The following is a 21,003-nucleotide window of genomic DNA, read 5'->3' on the forward strand; positions in this document are numbered from 1 at the left end:
CCCCTGTGATCCCAGCCTGAGCCCAGGAGATTGAAGCTGCAGTGAGCTGTGATCACACCCCTGCACTCCAGCCTGGGTGACAGAGCAAGACCTTGTCTCCCAAAAAAAAAAAAAAAAAAAAAAAAAAAAAAAAAAAAAAAAAGCCAGGTGTGACAGCCTACACCTATTGTTGCAGCTATTTGGGAGGCTGAGGTGGGAACATTCTTTTGCTTGAGCCCGGGAGGTTGCGGCTGCAGTGAGCTGTGACTGTTCCCCTGTACTGCAGCCTGGGTGAGACCCTGTCTCAAAAACAGCAGGTTTTCATTCTTTGAAATAAGTAGAATTTTGTATTGATGATTTCTATAGATTCTTGACTATAGATTTTGACTCAGTTACATGGAGCTTACATGTAGAGGTACAGCTAAAAACCGCATGTCCCAGGCTTCTTGGCAACGTTCTCTTCCTCCCTGAGGGGCCTAACTTCCTAGCAACTATAGGCATGCCACATATTCCAAAAGGAATCAGAGAAACGAGGGCTTTGGATTTATATTCTCTCTAGGCAAGACAAGAAAATCCATAGCCCCACTGGTATAGCTGGAGGGCGAGGTGGTGTCATTTCTGCTGATGGGAACTAGCAGTCATCATTACCACAGCACCGGGAAGAACATAGCCAGGTGAGACTGAACACTCATCCACCTGTCCAACATTATCCTCCAGAATCTTGCTCTCATGCTTCATGTCTGAACCCAAGGCACACCTACTGCCCTGAAATCAGCATCATGTATGTTTAGGAGAGACAAAGGCAGAAAGAGAAATACATTTTGAATCCCAAGGAAGGGGCACGAACTAAAAAGGAAATAGCCTAACCTATTCTCAAGTTCTCACTTTTTAAGCGAAGAGAATATACTAATTCTTTTATTATTATTATTATTCTCATTATATTCTACGAAACTTCTTTCTCTCTTCTCAGCTACTTGGTACTCCTTATTTAGAGCTGAGATCTGCCAAAGTTGGGTGCAGAAAGAACTTGCTCCAGACAGTCGTCAAAATGCCAAACAGACTTTCCTACCTGTTCCGTTGGACAATTCTACCTCCCATCCAGAAAAGAAGTGGCACGGCCTCCCTGGGTTAGCAGGTTATCAAAATTCTCACCTGGGGGTTGCAATGTAACCAGAAAGACCTCACCTGGTCCTCTCTGTGAGCACGGAACCTTCGCTATGAAGCACAAGTGCCAGGCAACTTTGAGAACAGGTGCTAACGTTGTTTTTTTCTGACCTGCCTCATGGTCGGGATTCTAACTCAAGGAAACAGCAATTTGCGGTTTTTAAAAAGATGATGAATATTTTTACCTCTGCCTTAAAAAGGAGAACAAAAGAAGCACATTCTGAGCCTGGCTTGCTGGGCATAGGGCTGAGTGTGATGCTGATGTGTAACTGCTTAAAAAATAAAGACTGCAAGAAAGGGGTACAGAGAAGGGGAGTCAGAGACACATCTTCCCAGTGTTTACCTTTAATGCTACTGAACAAAAGAAATCGGTGGTCTGTGCCCTGCTGTGAACAGGTACAATCAGTAGGGCAGATAACGGGGGCCTTAAGAGGATTGCCAGACTGGCGTGACTTGCTTACTTTAAAATATTTTTGCAAATCATACATTCTGATCCTCCTGTATCCTAGTTATTGTTCTTTTTTCATCTTTTGTATTTTTAAGCAATATCTTCCTTTTTTGCATTCATGCAAATATACCATTTTAGATCTTAAAGGCTTAAAGCACGCTGGATGGATGAATGTACGGATTTTTCATCTTAGATGAAAAAATCCACTCCTCTAGTTTCTGGTGCAGGGAAATCATATTCAGAAGAGGGGGGAGCTGTTGAAGAGTATCTGAAGAATCATTTTCCGACGGGACTCTGAGCCCTCTCGTCTCCCTTTTACTCCAATGACCTTTGTACATGCAACTCCTCCTGCCTGCAAGACATCCCTCTTTCCCCTCTCTGGAAAATTCTTACGCATCTCTCACTCTCAGCTTACATGTTCCTTCTTTCCAGTAAGCTTTCTCACAATATCCGTCTGCCTGTTCAGACTCCCAGCGGCCTCCCACATCACCATAGAACAACATAGGCTACTGCAGTCACTCAGCTTCCTAGTCCATCTCTCCTGCTACTCAGGAAAGCCCATGAAGACAGGAAATATTTCTGCCTTACTCATGGTTGGCTCTCATGAAATACAACAAACACTTACTGATATCTACTGAATCAAAGACCAAAGTGTAGATTTTTGTTTTTTGACACAGAACTTCACTCTTCGTGCCTAGGCTGTAGTGCAATGGCTCGATCTCGGCTCACCGCAATCTCTGTCTCCTGGGTTCAAGCAATTCTCCTGCCTCAGCCTCCTGAGTAGCTGGGATTACAAGCATGTGCCACCACACCCGGATAATTTTGTATTTTTAGGTGACACAGTATTGCTATTCATCCATACATTAAATACTTGAGTTATACATTTCCAAGACAATATACTTACTGTCTGTGCATGTATCTTGTTGGTTGGTTGGTTGAGACAAGGTCTCACACTGTCACCCAAGCTGGAGTGCAGTGGTGCAGTCATAATTCACTAAAGCCTTGACCTCCTGGGATCAAGCAATCCTCCTGCCTCAACCTCCCCGGTAGCTCGGACTACAAGTGTGTATCACCATGCCCAGCTAATTTTTAATCATTTTGTGGAGATGGGGTCTCACTGTTGTCCAGACTGGTCTTGAACTCCTGGCTTCAGACAATACTCCCACCTCAGCTTCCTAAAGGGCTGGAATGCGCATCCAGCCCTGAAGTACGTATGGGTTTCCATGTCCGCATACACACAGGCGCACACCCAGCACACACGGCCTTCAGCACTGAGTGGCCTGCCTGAAGAACTGCTCTAGAGAATGAAAGGCAAGAAGGCGAGTTTCTGGCTTGTAAGGGCCCACTCATTTTTTGGCTGTCTGTCCACCACCAAATGATGAAAATGAGGGCATAGCGATGCTTCAGGTTTCTGAACCATTAAAATGGAAATGCTCATCTAAATAAGGCCCTTTCCCAGAAAGGATAATGTCAAGTATGAAAAATATCCCTGTGAGCTGCTGCCCCCATTTAGCAGTTCCAACTGGACTGTCTCAGTGCCATTCCAGCAGTACCTAAACAGTCAGCTCCAACACCTGCAACACAAGCTCTTTCAGAGGGCGCATACCCACTGAGAGAGGCTATTTTGGATGTTTCCTAAACCAAAAGAATAAAGACCAAAAAAAGGCAGCTTCACCAAGTCAGGATCTGGATGCAGCAAACTTAAATGGTCTTTTTCCTGAAGCCCCCAGAGATAGGCTAATCATGGGAATGACGGAAGATGTCTTAAAAATAGTATCGCCATTGTACTTTCAAAATAGCAAATGATATTCTTCTAATGTCCCAAAACAGCTCTCAGAAGGAATTAAATAGCTTTCTTCAACTGGCAAAAGTTACAAAACAAAATATAAATTAAACATATTAAAAAATAAAACCAAACACATCTTTGAAGGCAGTGCTGCTATAGACAGACTGAGAGTCAGAACAAAGTTGGTCAACATTCAGGTCATCTACAATTTTGCCAAGAATACAGAAGGACCGAGTGAACAGGATTAGGCTGGGCACATTTTTCTCTCAATGCACTTTGCTTTGCAGTTATAGAGATAGTCCCCATAATAATTTCCATACAAGAAGCAGGAAGAGAGTTAAGTTCGAGAATGATTGTAAAATATCTGAAGCTATGGAAAAATGACAAGGTCCCTGAAGGAGCAGAATCATAAAGTGTAATGGATTCTGTTTTGCTTTTGTTCTCACTCATCTGACAGATTACAACATCACTTTGGCCGTGGAGGAGAAAATACTGTGGTTTTCTTTCCTTGATGTGATCAACATCATCCTAGCTAATTAGTACTAAATCAACTTAGGGAAGAAAACTGTCCAAAAAAAAAAAAAAAATTTCAAAGGTTTGCTTTACGGGGCAAAGGTGGGTATATATACCGAAAAGAACTGGCACTGTGGCCTGTGACACTTCAAATAAAGCCAGTACCACTTAGTGACCCTTCATGATGCTGACTTGCCCCAAATTGCCAGTGTAAGGAGAGTCAATGGGCTGAAACCAGTATCTCTCAACATTTGCATTCATAGTCTGAGGATGCAAGGAGAAGGGAACTTAAAATTCCTAACAGCCTGGGGAGTGGCAGCCAGGAGACCTGGCAGAGCTAATGAAAGCATTCACTTTCTGGTTACGAAGATCCCTATCTTTTTTGTTCTCCATCATTTCTCCCTGTTAACCCCCTGTGTCTGCTGATAGGCCTCATGTGGTGTTTTCCTCAATTGGGGATTTTCATGGGGTTCCTCAGTGTTCTGTGAGTGCAGGTAGTAAGAGGACACTTGAAGAACAGCGGCAACAACCAAAGCCCAACACTAGTAAGCACCACTGCCTGTTACACTCACAGGGAAGGCTTGGCATGGGTCTAAAAGGAGAGACACAGCGTTGATCATTTTAAGGACAGGCCTGGAAGTGTGGTTAAAACACAGGTTGCCGAGCACTAACTTGAGAGTTTCAGATTCAACAGGTCAGGGCTAGAGCCTGAGGACTCGCATTTCTAATCAGTTCCTAAGTGATTCTGATGTTCCTGGTCTGGGACCACCCTTGGTTAACCACTGATAGAGAGGAGGCTTTACAAGTGTTTGTGTTTTTTTCTTCTCCCAACATATTTCTTTTGTTTGTTTTTGAGACAGGGTCTTGCTGTCACTCAGGCTGGGATGCAGTGGTGCAATCTCGGCTCACTGCAACCACCACCTCACGGGTGCAAGCCTCCCAAGTAGCTGGGACTACAGGTGCATGCCACCACACCCAGCTAAGTTTTGTATTTTTAGTAGAGATGAGCTTTCACCATGTTACCCAGGCTGGTCTTGAGCACCTGACCTCAGGTGATCTACCCACCTCAGCCTCCCAAGTATTGGGATTACAGGCATGAGCCACTGCACCCAGCCTGTATTCCTGTTTTGAAACAGAACCTCTCCTGATCCCAAACCTCCCCATAGAGTCCCTGACTTTGATTAGAGCTAGGGCATCCATTTAAAACTTGGTTTCCTTGAAAAAACAAACTCAAAGCAATGGCAAATCGCAAAATGTGGATTGGTAAACATAGTAATGAATAAAATTACATTCAAAAGGTTGGTGTATATGAGATTTTTCTCCCCTACAACCCAGGAAAATAACTGCACTTTATTAATACAGAATAATCACATATTTACCTGCTCATGAGACTATCAACTCACTTTTTAATATAAAGAACATAATTATCACTGAAAAACAAAAATGTAGCAACATCATTATTTTTTTAAGCATGGATAATTTTCCTCTGGAAACTTGATAAATAAATAAATAAATATATATAAAACAGCAATTTAAAATTATTCCCCTTATACATTTTAAACTGAACCCGATGTCTTTCCCACCATTTTGAAAACGGAAGGTGGTCTCTAAAGAAACTCCGGCTAAAGTGTATTTTCACAATGAGCTGATTAAGACAGTGCAGTTGTTTCCCCTTACAACAAATATTTAAAAATAAACTAAACAATTCTAAAGTGAATTAAGTTGCTTACCTTTGAGCCTCGCTCATTAAAAATAATTTCAACATCTAAGATTTTACCAAATTGCTGCAAAGAAATAGAAATATCTTATAAGCAAGAGGAGAAATGCAGTAGACATTATCAGGTACAGTAGTAATTGTTTCCAACACGAATTTTTTCTCTTAATATCAAGGATATACATTTTATGTTTTATGGCTCATGTGCTTGAAACAAGAGAAAATAAAACCACCCATATTTTCTCCTTATGATGGAACACAGCAACAGGGCTTGGTACAAAATATTAAGAGGTGAATTCTATATTTCTTTTTCTTTCTTTTTTTTTTTTTTTTCCCTGTGTGCATGTCTGCGTTCCCAGGCACTGAGCAGCAAAGATTTAAAACTGGCTAGTATGTATATACAATGACCCTTCTAGTCTATCCCACCAAACACTGGGAGAAACACCCTTGATGAAATGCGATTTTGATAATCAATGTCCAGTGAGAATTTGATGTGACTGGTTTTGGCTCCCAGCTCACATAAAATCTAGGAGCAGCTCTATCGTATGAGAAAGAAAGTATGAACACAAAAGCCAACTTCACTATCCAGGCACCATGATCATGATGGTATCAGCAGTTGTAATCAGTGCTTGGGCTGAAAATCTCTCAAGATAATTCTCTATAGTGTTAAACAGATTTTAGACAACTAGCATGACTAGGCTCTATGAAAAGTCCAGAAACAGAGACTCAGGTTATAAATAGAGACAAATAAAATGCAGACACCTGGTTAAGTTTAAATTTCAGATTTTTCAGGATATGTCACACGCAATATTTGGGACATACTTATACTTAATATCTGTGGTTTATTTGAACTTCAAATTCAATGACTGCATCTTACATATTTTTTAAATTGGTAAAATCTGGAGTTTCCAGTGAGAAATGCACATCAAGCAATTCTTGATTGACATTTCAAAATGGGGAGTATGGGCCCTAGAACTACGGGCATCAGATCATCCGAAATCCTTTCCTCCAACCTTGGAAGTTTTTCAGTTTTCTGAGAACACACGAACTAGAGTGGGCATTTCTTGAGTATAATAGCCTAACCTGCGTATGAGCAGGCGAGAGAGAGGGTGATGTAAAATCATATACCGTGGCCCAGGGAAAAATAAAATGAGAATTTTATCTCCATGCAGAATGAGAGCAAATGCCCTTTGAGTGATTAAAAAACAGGGCAACATAAGTATTTCCATCCTCTTTTTTTTGTTTTGTTTTGCGCTTTCCTATCATTCCATTCACTTCTGCGTTCTGGATTTTAATTGCATCCTTTATGACCCTCAGAGATTCTGTATTCCATCTCTCCCCTGAGTGGAGAGCATTACATGTACTTCTGTGTAGCAGAGGACAGAGTGACTGCGGTAAGGGGTGGGGCAGGATGAAAAAGGAACAAGCAAAAAGACCACACGAGAAGCAGGGGAGGTTTCCCTGACCACTGTGTTCCAGTCAGAGTATCCAGAGACGCAGAGAGTGAATGTCAAGAGGGTCCTACTAACATTCAAAAAACAAACTATTTAGAACATACAGATGCTATCCTCTGGAATGTACAAAGAAATCCACCCTCCCCGAAACAGCAGAAATAAATGTGCATGCCACTGGAATACAAACAGTTCAGTCTTGAAACAAAAATAGTTCTGACGATGGAAAAAAGTCACCAAAAGTTTGTAATTCTGTACCATAGAAATGTGCCCATGCCTCAGGATCCATACACTATCCAGCCAGGGGAATCATAGACGTGCCTATTTCTAGTTGTGAAACAACTACTAGTACTTCTGCTCAGAGAAGCAAAGGATACGACGAAACCAAGGAGAAAATAGAAGAGAATACAGAAACGGGTCACACTGCTTGCACACACAATGGAAATGCCGAGAAACATGCAGCTAACTCATCCTGCAGTTTGTGGACTTAGATCTTTTGGTCAAGAGAATTCCTTTACAGAGCATTTTCAGTGCCCTAGTTTTAGGCAGAGAAAAATCACTGGAAATAGAAGAAAACTTTCAGATGGGGGAAATGAAGGATTGGCCGTGCAAATGTGAACTGAATTTCATAGTAAAGAAACCTCCAGTTTTGTGAACTCCTCAAGCAGTAATTTTGATACAAACACCCTAGAATATTCAGTCTATACAGACGCTGTCATATTTATTTCAGGCATAAGAGCCTAGAAGCACATATATTTACAGAAAGAGAAGCTTGACAAGGACTTCTTCCAAAACCACGATGCAACTGTCATCTATGGAACATTCTCTAGGCAGTCAACCCAAAAACATTTCCTTTAAAATAAGATCTGATGGAGACAGAACCAATCAAACAGCAGTCTTCGCATGTGTCATTCCCTAAATGAAATGATGACATCAGCTGCCCTGAAATGGTCTCAAAGTTTGCTTCTGTGGCAGTTGCTGTGAGGTTGACGGTTCTCAAAGCCCAGTGAAACAAGCCCGAAGAAGAATGCTGATGTAAGCCCCATTTCCAAGACAGTTGTGTACTATATTTATAGTATCAACAGTTTAATTGGGAAGTTTGCTACTAATGATGTAAACACAGCTGGCACATTTTCAATTTAAATAGACACAACTCATTCGCAGACATAACTAGCATTTGTTTGCTCAACAGCAATGTTCAGCTGCATTCAACAACGTCTCAAATCCACACAAGGTGTCTCAATAGCTGTATCGAGAACAGGATCCAGGCAAGGCACGGTGGCTAACACCTGTAATCCCAGTACTTTGGGAGGCTGTGGCGGGCAGAACATGAGGTCGGGAGTTCAAGACCAGCCTGGCCAACATGGTGAAACTCTGTGTCTACTAAAAATATAAAAACTAGCCAGGCACGCTGGCAGGAGCCTGTTATCCCAGCTACTCGGGAGGCTGAGGCAGAAGAATCACTTGAACCTGGGAGGTGGAGGTGGCAGTGAACCGAGAATGTGCCACTGCGCTTTAGCCTGGGCGACAGAGCGAGACTCCGTCTCAAAAAACAAAACAAGATCTAGAAGTTTACAGGCACACATTTGGGCAAATATGTACCAAGCATTTTTAGATGTTCTCAGATCAAACAATATTTCTCTGAAAAGTTGTGAAGGATGTTCAATGGATACAGCATAAAACATAAAGGTTAGTTCAAAGATTGTGCATAGAGGCCAAGGAAAGGCATCATCCCAGTTTTTCTTAGTGTCAGCTTCGTGTTCAGAATGCAGAAGTAGAAGGTACCATGCCCTGTCCCACCATAATGGCTTCACTCCTCATTACATCATGGTAGACGGAACTTTGCATTAACATCGTAAGTACAGGCAAGCCCGTCTCATTACTAAAAAGCGATCTTGCAATCTTCCTTTGCATGTGCTGAAAGTCATGTGATCTGCTTTTTGTGGCAATAAACAGAGGTTCAGTGGACTATTTTCCTGTCCAGAGGGCCTATATTTTGTTTTCTTGTGTTTTTTGATTTTATTGCTGTAGAAACTGGGTCTCCCTATGTTGCCCAGGCTGGTCTCAAATTCTCAAACTCATGCAATCCTTCCACCTCGGCCTCCCAAAGTCCTGGGATTATACCTAGCCAAGAGGGTCTGTATTTTGACCCCTAAAGTAAGGCTGAGGAATCAAGAAGGGTGTTGTGTAAATTTGAGAACTGCAGTCACTGAGCAATTGTTTGACAACTCCGTGATGGCATCCAGAACATCCATCCATCTGTTGTAGCAGAGGTCTGGATATATCACAATCCACTTCTCTCACTTCAAACCCAGAATGTTTAAATTTTAAATATTAAGTTAAACATTCTATTCAGGACACAATATATTGCAATTAATTTGTTAGAAATCCATATACTCCTCTCTTGAGATCATCAAACATTTATCTTTAAAGACAATGCATGCTCATGCATGATACCTAACATGAAGACAAAGCTCCAGGAAAAAGGAGCCACATATAAAACTAACATCCCTTCCAATGAACCATTTAATATCAATGCCACTGTACAGAACAGCTCCATTCACTTGGACCTCAACTGGTATTTTTTAAAGACTGTGGCTTCTGCTTTGTATATTGTAGCCATATAACATCTTGCCCAAGGAATGTTCAATCTCAAATGAAAAAAAAAAAAATAAGATGAGCTAGAAGATCTAATGCCAAACATGGGAACAAATGCTTCCATTGAGTAGAAAGTGAAGAATATGAAGCACAAGGTGAAAAGGTAATCAGAATCCCAATCTTCATGAAGAAGTGCTAAAGATATAAATTACAAATAAAATGAGTCACCTGCAGTAACCATTAGGCATGCAATGGTTGCAGATGGCATGGTCGAATTATGAATGGTTACAGACGTTGTAATGACCACTGCCAAGTTTTAGGCAGTTTGAAGAAGGGGGTTGCCTTTTTGTCTTGTTTTGCTTTTGACTTTAAAATCCCATGCCTGTATTTAACAAGAGACATAAAGGCGGGGGGGGGGGGGGGGGGGGGGGCGGGGCGGAGCACAAAGATCTTTGTGACTGTTTTTCTCTGTAATTATCCTCACTGTAACCCCTGTCAAAGTGGGAACACAAAGACACGATAGAGCACCAAAAGGAAAGATGTCTCATGTCCAAATGATGTGAGAAGTACCTAATTGGAGTTAAACTGTAGTTTCTTGCAGTAACTATGACCTGAAAGACGAAACCCTCCTAAATTCCCTAAACTCCATGTGGGGAGCCAATGAGAATGTTTATAGATGCTTCACAATGTGATTCTTGCCGCTAAATGTATCCTATAACAAGAATGGCTCTGTGACCACCAACGTTTGGCAGGAAAAAACAGATTTTTAGTGCATAAAACTGCATTTCTTTACAATGGTGGTTGTAAACTAAGGAGGCTGAAGAGTCATTACAAGGGAGTCTGTGAATCTGTACGTTCCTGGTACTTCTATAGACAAAGTTTACAGAAAAAATAAAGCTTTCAAAAAATCTTTCAGAAAAAATAATACTTTCAAAAAATGGACACAGATGCTACTTGTGATGAACAAGGTTAAGTTTGTGCTACTGGATGCATGGCGCATTCTCTTAATTGATAGGCATTAAGTGTATCTATCATCTTGCCAAATTGACATCTTGTCAGTTGCTTGAAAATCTTGACTTTGAAGTGGTGGCGCACGCATGTAGTCCCAGCTAGTCAGGAAGCTAAGGAACGAGAATCGCTTGAACCCAGGAGAAAGACTGCAATGAGCCGAGATCACGCCACTTCACTCCAGTGTGGGCAACAGAGTAAGACTTCGTCACAAAAAAAGGGGGGTGCTGGATGGGTGCAGTGGCTCACATCTCACTCTGTAATCCCAGCACATTGGGAGCCCAAGGTGGGAGGGTTGCTTGAAGCCAGGAATTTGTGACCAGCCTGGACAAGAAAGTGAGACATCATCTCTATTAAAAAAAAAAAAAAAAAAAAAAAAACTTAAAAATTAGCCAAGCATGGTGGCTTGTGTCTGTAGTCTCAGCTACTTGGGAGGTTGAGATGGGAGGATCCCTTGAGCCCCAGAGTTTGCAGTGAGCGTGATCACACCACTGCACTCTAGCCTGGGTAACAGAGTGAGAACTACCGGGCCAGGCGCGGTGGCTCACTCCTGGAATCCCAGCACTTTGGGAGCCCGAGGTGGGTGGATCACAAGGTCAGGAGATCGAGACCATCCTGGCTAACATGGTGAAACCCCGTCTCTACTAAAAATACAAAAAAACGAGCCGAGCATGGTGGCGGGCACCTGTAGTCCCAGCTACTCGGGAGGCTGAGGCAGGAGAATAGAGAGAACCCAGGAGGCGGAGCTTGCAGTGAGCCGAGATCGTGCCACTGTACTCCAGCCTGGGCAACAGTGAGACTCTGTCTCAAAAAATAAATAAAAATAAAAATAAACAAATAAATAAAACAAGAGTCCTGAAACTAGTATATTTGGATCAAGGTTTGATGACAGGTAGTACAATTTTTTGGCAAGATCTTGCTCCTTGCCGTCTACCCTAACTCTATAAGACTAGAGAGACTAAGAATCCCTTCTCTGATTCCTATGGCTATTTTGAATACCTCTGTGATTTAGCATTGTAGCCTGCAGTAACTTTCATGATAACTAAGAAAACCATGGGGGGAAAGCCCCCTTAGGGGTGGAACTTGGGGTGAGCTGCAATGAGTGACACCATGAAAGAGTGTCAAGACGCTCATTAAGGGAACTGAATTCAAAGCCAACATCACAGTGACACTTGATGAGAAAAAACAGACTGCATAGCAAGACGTCTTCCTAACCTGACATGGCAAAGAGAATATAACTCCTCTTACCGCCCATCATTCAAACCTGGTCTTACTGCCTCACACACACTTAACCTCAACTCTCACTTTGAATGCTCTGCACTTTTCAAAGTCATCTTTGACCTGAAAGTGCCCGAGGGTATCTCTGTTCTGCAGGAGTTGGAGGGGCTCAACTCAAGGTTATTACCAAATGAGAGAGATAAAAGTGCAAGAGCTGACCTTTTCCTCTGAAATGTCAGCATTCAAAGCTGGGTATCTTAAATATCTGTTCTGCTTTTGTGTCAGATGCATACTTGATAAGCATCGTGTGTGTAAGAAGTAAAAGGTGCACGCTAATTCCCAACACAGTGCCTTTGAGTAGTGAACCAGAGCCTTCCATTTTATATGGAGAACACCACCAGCGTGGCTCAGAATGGGCATCTTCCTGTTCCTTTTGTGATATTTGCATCCATTTATAAACTCCTAGAGGAGGAGTCTCTGAGCAGCCCACCTTTGCTCTAAGTCAAATGTTAAGGATGTAATTCTTTTCGCTGAATCCACAGGCACCTGCTATCATTGCTGGGACGCCATGGGCAAATTGGCTACATTCACAAACATGAAAGATATCCAAGCCCTGTCATAGCCTTGTCCTTTGGTTGAACGGAGGTCAAAGAAATGGCAAACTCATGGCTTCCCAAAGTGGATAGTGAAGATAACTTTGAGAAAAAAATAATCAGGGGCAAGATGATCTATAAAAAAGCAATGCTATTATTTTCTCCTGAGCTAGTGGTGACTTGTGGCATTCTCTGTGTTCCACCATGGTGCCTGGGCAAGGCTACCCTTTATGGCATATAGCACCACAGCAAGTGCCTCTGAATCCCTGTCACTGATTTCAGAAGAATGTAGACTTTAGGAATCAACATGAACTTAGAAACTGGTAGCTCGTTTGGTGTTGGTGGTAGTGGTTTTGCTTTGTTTGCTAAAATCAGCTTTATGCAGAATTAGTTGTTCTCCATTGCTGCATCTGAAATCTAAATGCACAGTGCCTGGGAAAGACTAGGGAATGTAGGAATACACTATGAGTCACCCTCTGGATAATCTGACAACTGCAAAAGAAACCAAAACCAAGAGGACTCGAGGTGTATTTTTGCTACAGTATGATGCCCTGGGCCATTGGATTTAGGACCATCAATAGGCTTCTTTCAACATTGGGTCATCGAGGAATTTTTTTTCCATTTGGCCTTCAAGTTACTTCTTAGAAGAAAACCACTTGGCAAAGTAGATACATGGTGAGCATATGTACAGAAATACATGCTAAAACCATAAAGAGATCCTAGCCACAATATACCCAAAAACTGGGCTCTAAAATGTTTCTCCCCATACAAACATCTAACCTTAGTATTGTAGATAGGGAGGTCTCTGGAAACCCCAGAGTGGGCACTGCTGAGAAGAAAGGTGGTACTTACACCAAACATTTGTCTGAGGTCCGGATCCCGGAACCTGAAGGGGATATTGGAGACATGGAGCCGCTTGGGCTGAGACTTGTTTTCTGTGTTTTCGGAAGGTTGTGTCTGGGGCTGGCCATCCGTCGGTGCTGCATCATCTGTCTGCTAAAAGAACAAGAAGAAATCGGAGCGGTTGAGTGGACCACAATGCTCTGTTCCAATGCGCTTTTGCTTGCTCTGAGTGGCAGGAAAAGATCAGAACTAAGGAATCTGAGAAGGGAAGAAAATGCTGAGGCATGCATGCATATTCATTCAACAAGTGTTTACTGAGTATCCACTGAGTGCTCATCATGAATCTGGGATTGGACAGTGGGCAAAGCAGACAAAAATCCCTGCCCTCAGGGAGCATAATTCCAGACAATAAATCCATAAATAGAGTGTTGGCAGACAGAGAAAAGCACTATAGGCTAGAAAAAGCAAAGGAAGGGGACTGGGAACTGCTGGGGTTGGGAGGTGGGGAGAGGGAACCTCATCAAGAAGGGGGTAATAATCATTAAAGGCAGGAGACTGTGTATTTCTTAATTGATGCTGTTCAGAATCTGAAGATATGCCTACATAATTGTTCAGGTAATTGTGCAGATAAAATACAATTAAATGTAAAAAATTTGAAAAGACTAGTTGGCATTCTGGAGTTCAAATAACCAATTGATTGACTTATTCTTTTGAGGCTCTAATTGTACAAACTTGTGCTGTCCGCTACAGTTGACCACATGTGACAATTTACATTTAACTGAATTAAAATAATATATTTAACTTCGTTTGCATTAGCTGCATTTCAAGTGCTCAAGAGCCACATGTAGTTAGTACTTCCAGGCTGAGTAATGCAAATACAGAATGTTTCCATCTCTGCAGAAAGTTCTGGTGTGCTGTTTGCCTAGACCATGTAACATTATTAGCATAACTCATTGTTTCACCACCCCTGCCTTCCAAATAAGGCTGTATAACATGATGTTACATTGACACCTATATATAGGCAGGAACTAGGGGAAAAGTCACAGACACATTAGGTATCATTATAGCCACTGCCATACTCTCAGTTCTAGAGCTTTAACATTTCAAACATTTAACATATGATACTTTCTCTGCAATTAGCATGTGTTGCCTCTAGGTGGCAGTAAATGCCATCCACATCAGACGCCAACTTTGAAACTATGATAGAAAGCTTATGCAGAAGCCTATCAAATTTATGAGTGAGGAATCATCCTCACCTATTTATAAGCAATCTAGAAGTACATAATTGGGACAAAACTATCAATGTAGGCAGCCAGGTGAAAAATAATAACTTAGAGGAGAGAATCCTACAAAGTGAAATACAAAACAAACACTCAGATAACACGGGCATAATTAGCAAGTTTCTCAACAGCCCTGGTATTTACTGGAAGGTTTCACTTGCATTTTCCTTCCTAACACACCCTGAATTGCATTTTGAAGTAAAGACCTCCCGTTGGCTCGCAAACCATTCTTCCAAGCTGCTCTGGTATCAAAAGCCCTACCAGTTGACTTCTTTAACTTTTAAGGGCAAAGTCATGTATTTAGACAATGTATTTAGTCATTTTGCCTATACTGTTGGATTGAATACAAAGCAGTACGATGGTCATTTTCTTAACTGGAAAATAAAGCATATGAGTTCATACCTTTTAAGGCTTTGTGATTGAATGTATGCTAACTTGGCCAAGTTCCTGGTATATATTCAATAAATGAAAAGTAACGAACTGTTTAGAGTAATGGTAATTTTTTTAAATATCAAAAAGAGAAATAAACCTCCTTTGAGAAACAGGAAAGGTTGTCATTTGCTTATTTTTACAGTATTTACACATCTTTATTGAGCAACTGCTTTGTGTTAGACACATAAATCAGCCCTCCAAGTCACATGCAATTCCAACTCTAGTGAATGACACCAATAGAGAAAGACAATCATAAATAGTCTCGTTCTGTCATTGTTTTTTGTTGTTTTCTTGGAGTTGGGTCTTGGTCTGTCACTCAGGCTGGAGTGCCATGGCACAATCATGGCTCACTACAGCCTTGAAACCCTAGGCTCAAACAATCTTCCCACATCAGCCTTCCAAGTAGCTAGGACTACAGGCATGCGCCACCACAACAAGCTAATTTTTATTTGCAGAGACAGGGTCTCACTATGTTGCCCAGGCTGGTCTTGAACCTCTGGCCTCAAGTGATCCTCGTGCCTCAGCCTCCCAAAGCACTGAGACTACAAGCATGAACCACCATCCCCAGCCAACACAGACTGGTAAATGTTGGGATAAGAGGCAATCACAAAGGGCTGAGTAACCTTAAATCAGGGTCATATAACACTGTTGGAGGTTCAGCAAGGCTTGCCAATTCTGGAGGTTAAATTTTAAGTGGGAGGTATCTAACAGAAGAGGTGAGAAGGACTGAGGCTGTACTGAGAGAGGGCAGCGTATGTGCAGAGATGTCAAATGATGTCTTGGATTCAGACAGTACGTGTGGCTCCAGCACCACTGGTCAGATGAGGCAGGTATGAAGGGAAGGCAGGAGTTGAGGTTTCAAAGATAGTCAAGGGGCTAGATCAAAGGACACTGTGCGAAGCAAGAGTCTGAGCTTCATCCTAAGAGCAATAAAGAGCCACCTAAGGATCACAGCAGGAGGGTGGTACGACCAGCTTGTGACACAAATGATAAATGTCTGTTTAATGGTTGGCTGACTCACTGACCGAAAGTACATGAATAAACAAATGCATGAAGAAGTGTACAATCAACGTCACCACCTTCATGTGATAGTTGAAAAACAACATTGTAACACTGAAACCCAAACAGTGCAGAATGTGGGTTTTCTCCACTGAGAATATGAGGTTTGGTGCCATGTCCATGACACAGAAATGAGCTTGAATCATGCAACTGTCCCTTTTCAGAGGGTAAGGGGTTTTAACTCTCTACACCTGGACTCGGAGTTTACAGATGCTGTAGCTGAAACCTCAAGCTTTCAGCCCATTTTTTTTTCCATCCTGTTAGAAGTTTCTGTTTCAATGCAAAAATAAAATGAGCTCCTTCTTATCCTGAGAAGGAAACATAGATTTGGATTTGTGTACAACTGCTGGATGTTTCAGCTTAATGAACCTAATTAGGAATTACAGAGATTATGATTAAACATATTAAATGATTAATAGCATTGTGCCACTCATGTGAAAATTAAAATTAATCATCTCTAGTCAAACAGCACTTTGGAGAAATCTTTGCATTGTTTCCTTTGATAAAAACATACAATGCTCAATTAATCATTTTATAGTATATGCTTATATACAAATGCCTATAAATTGTTATAGAGAAATACCTGTGTATTAAAAAGAATCCTTAAAGCATGCAAAATTAAAAAAAAAAGCCAAAAGTGTTTCAGGTCATTGTGGCTGTATGGAAAGGGAAAAAGAGGAGTGTTAGGAAGTAGAGGTTGAGGAGTGAAGAAAATAACAGAAAAAGGAAATCTCTTTCAGCCTGCATGCCTTCTATGTGGTGGGATGCACCACAATGAACCACGGTTTTGGAATCACGCAGACCATCTCTGTTATTTGCTAATCTTAGACAGGTCACTTTTCTTCTCTGACCCTCAGTTTACTTTTCCATCAAAGGACATTAATGGGGTAATGGGGCCAGGTGCAGTGGCTCATGCCTGTAATCCCAGGACTTTGCGAGGCTAACGTGGGCAGATAATTTGAGACCAGCCTGCAAAATAGTGAGACCCTGTCTCCACTAAATAAATTTTTTTTTAAAAAGCTGATTATGGCCACGTGCCTGTCATCCCAGCTAGTTGGGAGACTGAGGTGGGAGATGGCTGGAGCCCAGGAGATCAAGGTTGCAGTGACAGAAAGTCACACCACGGCACTCCAACCTGGGCAATGGAGCAAGACTCTGCCTCTAAAACAAAAACAAAAACAAAAAGGACACTAACGGTACTAAGCTCACAGGATCGTGGGAAGGACCAAATGCAGCGGGAGATGACAGAGCAGCTACCACAGAGCCTAACGCACGTTGGGGTTAGTGATGGTCACCAACCCCTCCACTGAGTGTGATCTGTTTTTCTTCCCCCTTTTCTGGGACCTTCCAGGGAAAACATACTTAGAACAAGCCTGAGTTTTATGTCTCTGTATTTGTTTTCTGAAAGATGACCACAAAGCTGGTGGCTTAAAGACACTGGACTTCATTCTCCTGTAGTTGTACAGACCAAAAATCGAAAATCAAGGTGCCAGGAGGGCCACACTCCCTCTAAAAGATCTAGGGGCGGAATCATGCCTTGCCTCATTTAGCTTTTGGTGGCTTCAGGCATTCCTTGACTTGGGTTTGCATCCTTTCATCCTCTGCTTCCATCTTCACAGGCCCTATTCCCTCTACATGGCTGAAACTCCAATTTCCCTCTTCCCTTTTCTTCTTAAAAAGATACTAGGGTCAGGCGCGGTGGCTTAAGCCTATAATCCCAGCACTTTGGGAGGCCGAGGTGGGCAGATCAGAAGGTCAGGAGTTCAAGACCAGCCTGACCAACACGGTGAAACCCCGTCTCTACCAAAAATACAAAAATTAGCCAGGTGTGGTGGCACACGCCTATAATCCCAGCTACTCAGGAGGATGAGGCAGGAGAATTGCTTGAACCCAGGAGGCAGAGGTTGCAATGAGCTGAGATTGCACCATGGCACTCCAGCCTGGGTGACAGAGCGAGACTCTGTCTCAAAAAAGGATATTAGTTGTTGAGCCCGCTCTAAATCCAGGATGATTTTGTCTTGATCCTTAGTTACATCTGCAAAGATCTCCTTCCCCTCCCCCACCCCTGCCAAATAGGATCATGTTTATGGAAGTTATGACAAGGACATAGTTTTTGGAGGTCACCATTCCCTCTACTACATCTCTCCACCAAGCATGTAAATCAAAGGTGCATGGAGTACAAACAAGCAGCTGTCACCCAGGAGGAAATGCGTCTTCCACCACTTCAGGCAGCATGAAGTTCTCACCATGAGTGGCCTCAAAGCAGATCTAGGAGAAGGAGGAATGAATGAATGTTCCTGCCAGGCTGTCATCTGTCAATAGGAGTTGTGATGGTTAACATTGAGTGTCAACTTGATTGGATTGAAGGATGCAAAGTATTGGTCCTGGGTGTGTCTGTGAGGGTACTGCCAAAGGAGACACACATTCAAGTCAGTGCAACGGCCGACCCACCCTCAATCTGGGTGGTCACTATCTGATCACCTGCCAGCATGCCTAGGATAGAAGTAGGCAGAGGAACGTGCAAAGAGTAGGCTGGCTGAGTCTTCCAGCCTACAGCTCTCCCCTATGCTGGATGCTTCCTGCCCTTGAACGTGGGACTCCAAGTCCTTCAGCTTTTGGACTCTTGGACCTTCGACCACAGACTGAAGGCTGTACTGTTGGCTTCCCTACTGTTGAGGTTTTGGGACCCAGCCTGACTTCCTTGCTCCTCAGCTTACAGATGGCCTATTGTGGGACTTCACCTTGTGATGGTGTGAGTCAGTACTCCTTAATAAACTCCCCTTTATTTATAGATAAACATCTACCTTATTAGTTCTTTCCCACTAGAGAACCCTAATACAGGAGTCACTTCAATGAGACCGCCCAAACGAAGAGGAGACTTAAGTCTTCCTCTTTCCAGCCCACTCTCCCCAGTGGCCTTTGATCATGGCCCTGGATGCAATGACACCTGGCTGGAAAGCCTTTCATTAGCCTCTTGAAAGGCCATCAACACTGAAGGACAGAGATGCTGCCTGTATGTTCCCAGTACCTACTACTGTGCCTCACTCAACCTGAGAAGTCGTTATAGCATCCCTGAGAAGCTTGCTGAATGTTACGGCAAAAGCATAGTGTGTAATTCCTAAGGAAAAGACAATGTCAAAAAGCTAGGAAACTGGCTAATAGAAACCATCTAGAATGCACATTCCTGGAGGGCAGTGGCTATGGGATTCCTAGCTATAGTCTCCAAAGCTGCAGCATATCAAAGCTCAGTGGGAAGTAATCTCTGAAAGAACTCCCAATTTATTTGACTTTATTTTTTGAGACAGAGTCTTACTCTGTTGCCCAGGCAGGAGTATAGTGGCACAATCTCACCTCACTGCAACCTCTGCCTCCCGGGTTCCAGTGATTTTCCTGCTTCAACCTCCCAAGTAGCGGGGATTCACAGGTGTATGCCACTGCACCTGGCTAATTTTTGTATTTTTACTAGAGACAGGGTTTCACAATGTTGGTCAGACTGGTCTCGAACTCCTCACCTCAAGTGATCTGCCTGCCTCGGCCTCCCAAAGTGCTGGGATTACAGGTGTGAGCTACTGTGCCTGGGCCATCAAAGTTATGTTTGGCTCTAAAGTGAGACCTACCTGAATGGACATGACCATATTTGGGAGATCAGAAGGTGAGACACAGCAATGCAGTAAATTCAGAGAATGGAGGAAATTGAGGGCAGTCAGTAAAGTAAGGATGTCAGAGGTGGACGGGAACGTGGCCAGGGACACCCCCTTCTCAGTGGTCTCCAACCTAGATCCTCCTTGGCTGTCTAGGTCTATAAGGTTCAGTGTTCTCGGCCGTGACCACTCCCACCTTGCCTGCTGCCTGTCTCCCATTCTTGCTCGTTGGCCTCTTTGCTTTTCCTGCCCCCATCTTTGGTCTTTGCACTCATTCTGCCCTTTGCTTGGAAGACTCTTTCCCTGAAACACCACAATTAGCTTGCCCTGTGGCCAATACAATCTCTGCCCAGGTGTCACCCATTGGAGAAACCTTCAATGGGCCCGTGACAACAGCAACTCTGCACCAGCACTCTCTCTCCCCTTGACCACTGATGTCTTCACAGCACACATTTCTTCTTGCCTTTTTATTATTTTATTCTGTGATTTTGTATATTGCTTATCTTTTCCAACAGGATGTAACTCCAGGAGAGCAGAGACTGTGGCTCTTCTGTTCACTGAAACCCTGTACCACTGCACAGGGTTCCTCAATGTCAGTACCATTGACACTTGACGCTGGTTCATTATTATTATTATTATTTTGATGGGTGGATCATCCTGTGCACTGTAGAATGTTCAATAACATCATTGGCCTCCACCCACTACATGCCAATTGCCTACCCTTGAGTTGGAACCAAAAATATCTCCTGGGATTCCAATGTCTCCTGGGAGGCAAAACTGTGCCACCTGAAACTGCTGACCTGGAGTCCATGATAAGTTCTCAGTAAATATCTGCGGCGTAAATGACTAAGCCTGGTTTTACCATGAGCAAGCTGCAAGGCTGCTCACTTTCATGTCTCTGGCTCTCAGTTTGCAAATACATAAAATGATAAATGTATACTTGTCCTGAATTATTTAGAGTGAAATGACATCCAACTCTGGGAATGGTTAAGTCCCATGCATAGAGACGGGACATAATGATCATGATCATTATTAATAGCATTAATAACCATCAGTTTTTGTTTTGTTTTGAAACAGAGTCTGGCTCTGTGGCCAGGCTGGGGTGCACCGGCACAATCTCGGCTCACTGCAACCTCCTCCTCCCGGGTTCAAGCGATTCTTCTGCCTCAGCCTCCCCAGTAGCTGGGACTACAGGTGTGTGCCACCATGCCCAGCTAATCTGTGTATCTTGAGTAGAGATGGGGTTTGGCCATGTGGGCCAGGCTGGTCTCGAACT

General features: G+C 42.8%; 1 protein-coding gene across 9 annotated transcripts in view; it reads right to left on the reverse strand.

The window, feature by feature from the left end:
• The window catches only part of RBFOX1 (RNA binding fox-1 homolog 1), a 2,535,170-nt gene that overhangs the window by 118,623 nt on the left and 2,395,544 nt on the right, over positions 1-21,003 (reverse strand). For all 9 annotated transcript variants that reach the window (XM_033235808.1, XM_033235804.1, XM_033235807.1 and 6 more), the window contains 2 exons: positions 13,325-13,468; positions 5,621-5,674 (listed from right to left, as the gene is read on the reverse strand). In XM_033235808.1, the coding sequence (XP_033091699.1) occupies positions 5,621-5,674; positions 13,325-13,468 (198 nt within the window). The remainder of the gene's footprint in view (positions 1-5,620; positions 5,675-13,324; positions 13,469-21,003) is intronic.

Source organism: Trachypithecus francoisi, unplaced genomic scaffold (assembly GCF_009764315.1).
Source record: "Trachypithecus francoisi isolate TF-2019V2 unplaced genomic scaffold, Tfra_2.0 Lachesis_group15, whole genome shotgun sequence".
Classification (NCBI taxonomy): domain Eukaryota; kingdom Metazoa; phylum Chordata; class Mammalia; order Primates; family Cercopithecidae; genus Trachypithecus; species Trachypithecus francoisi.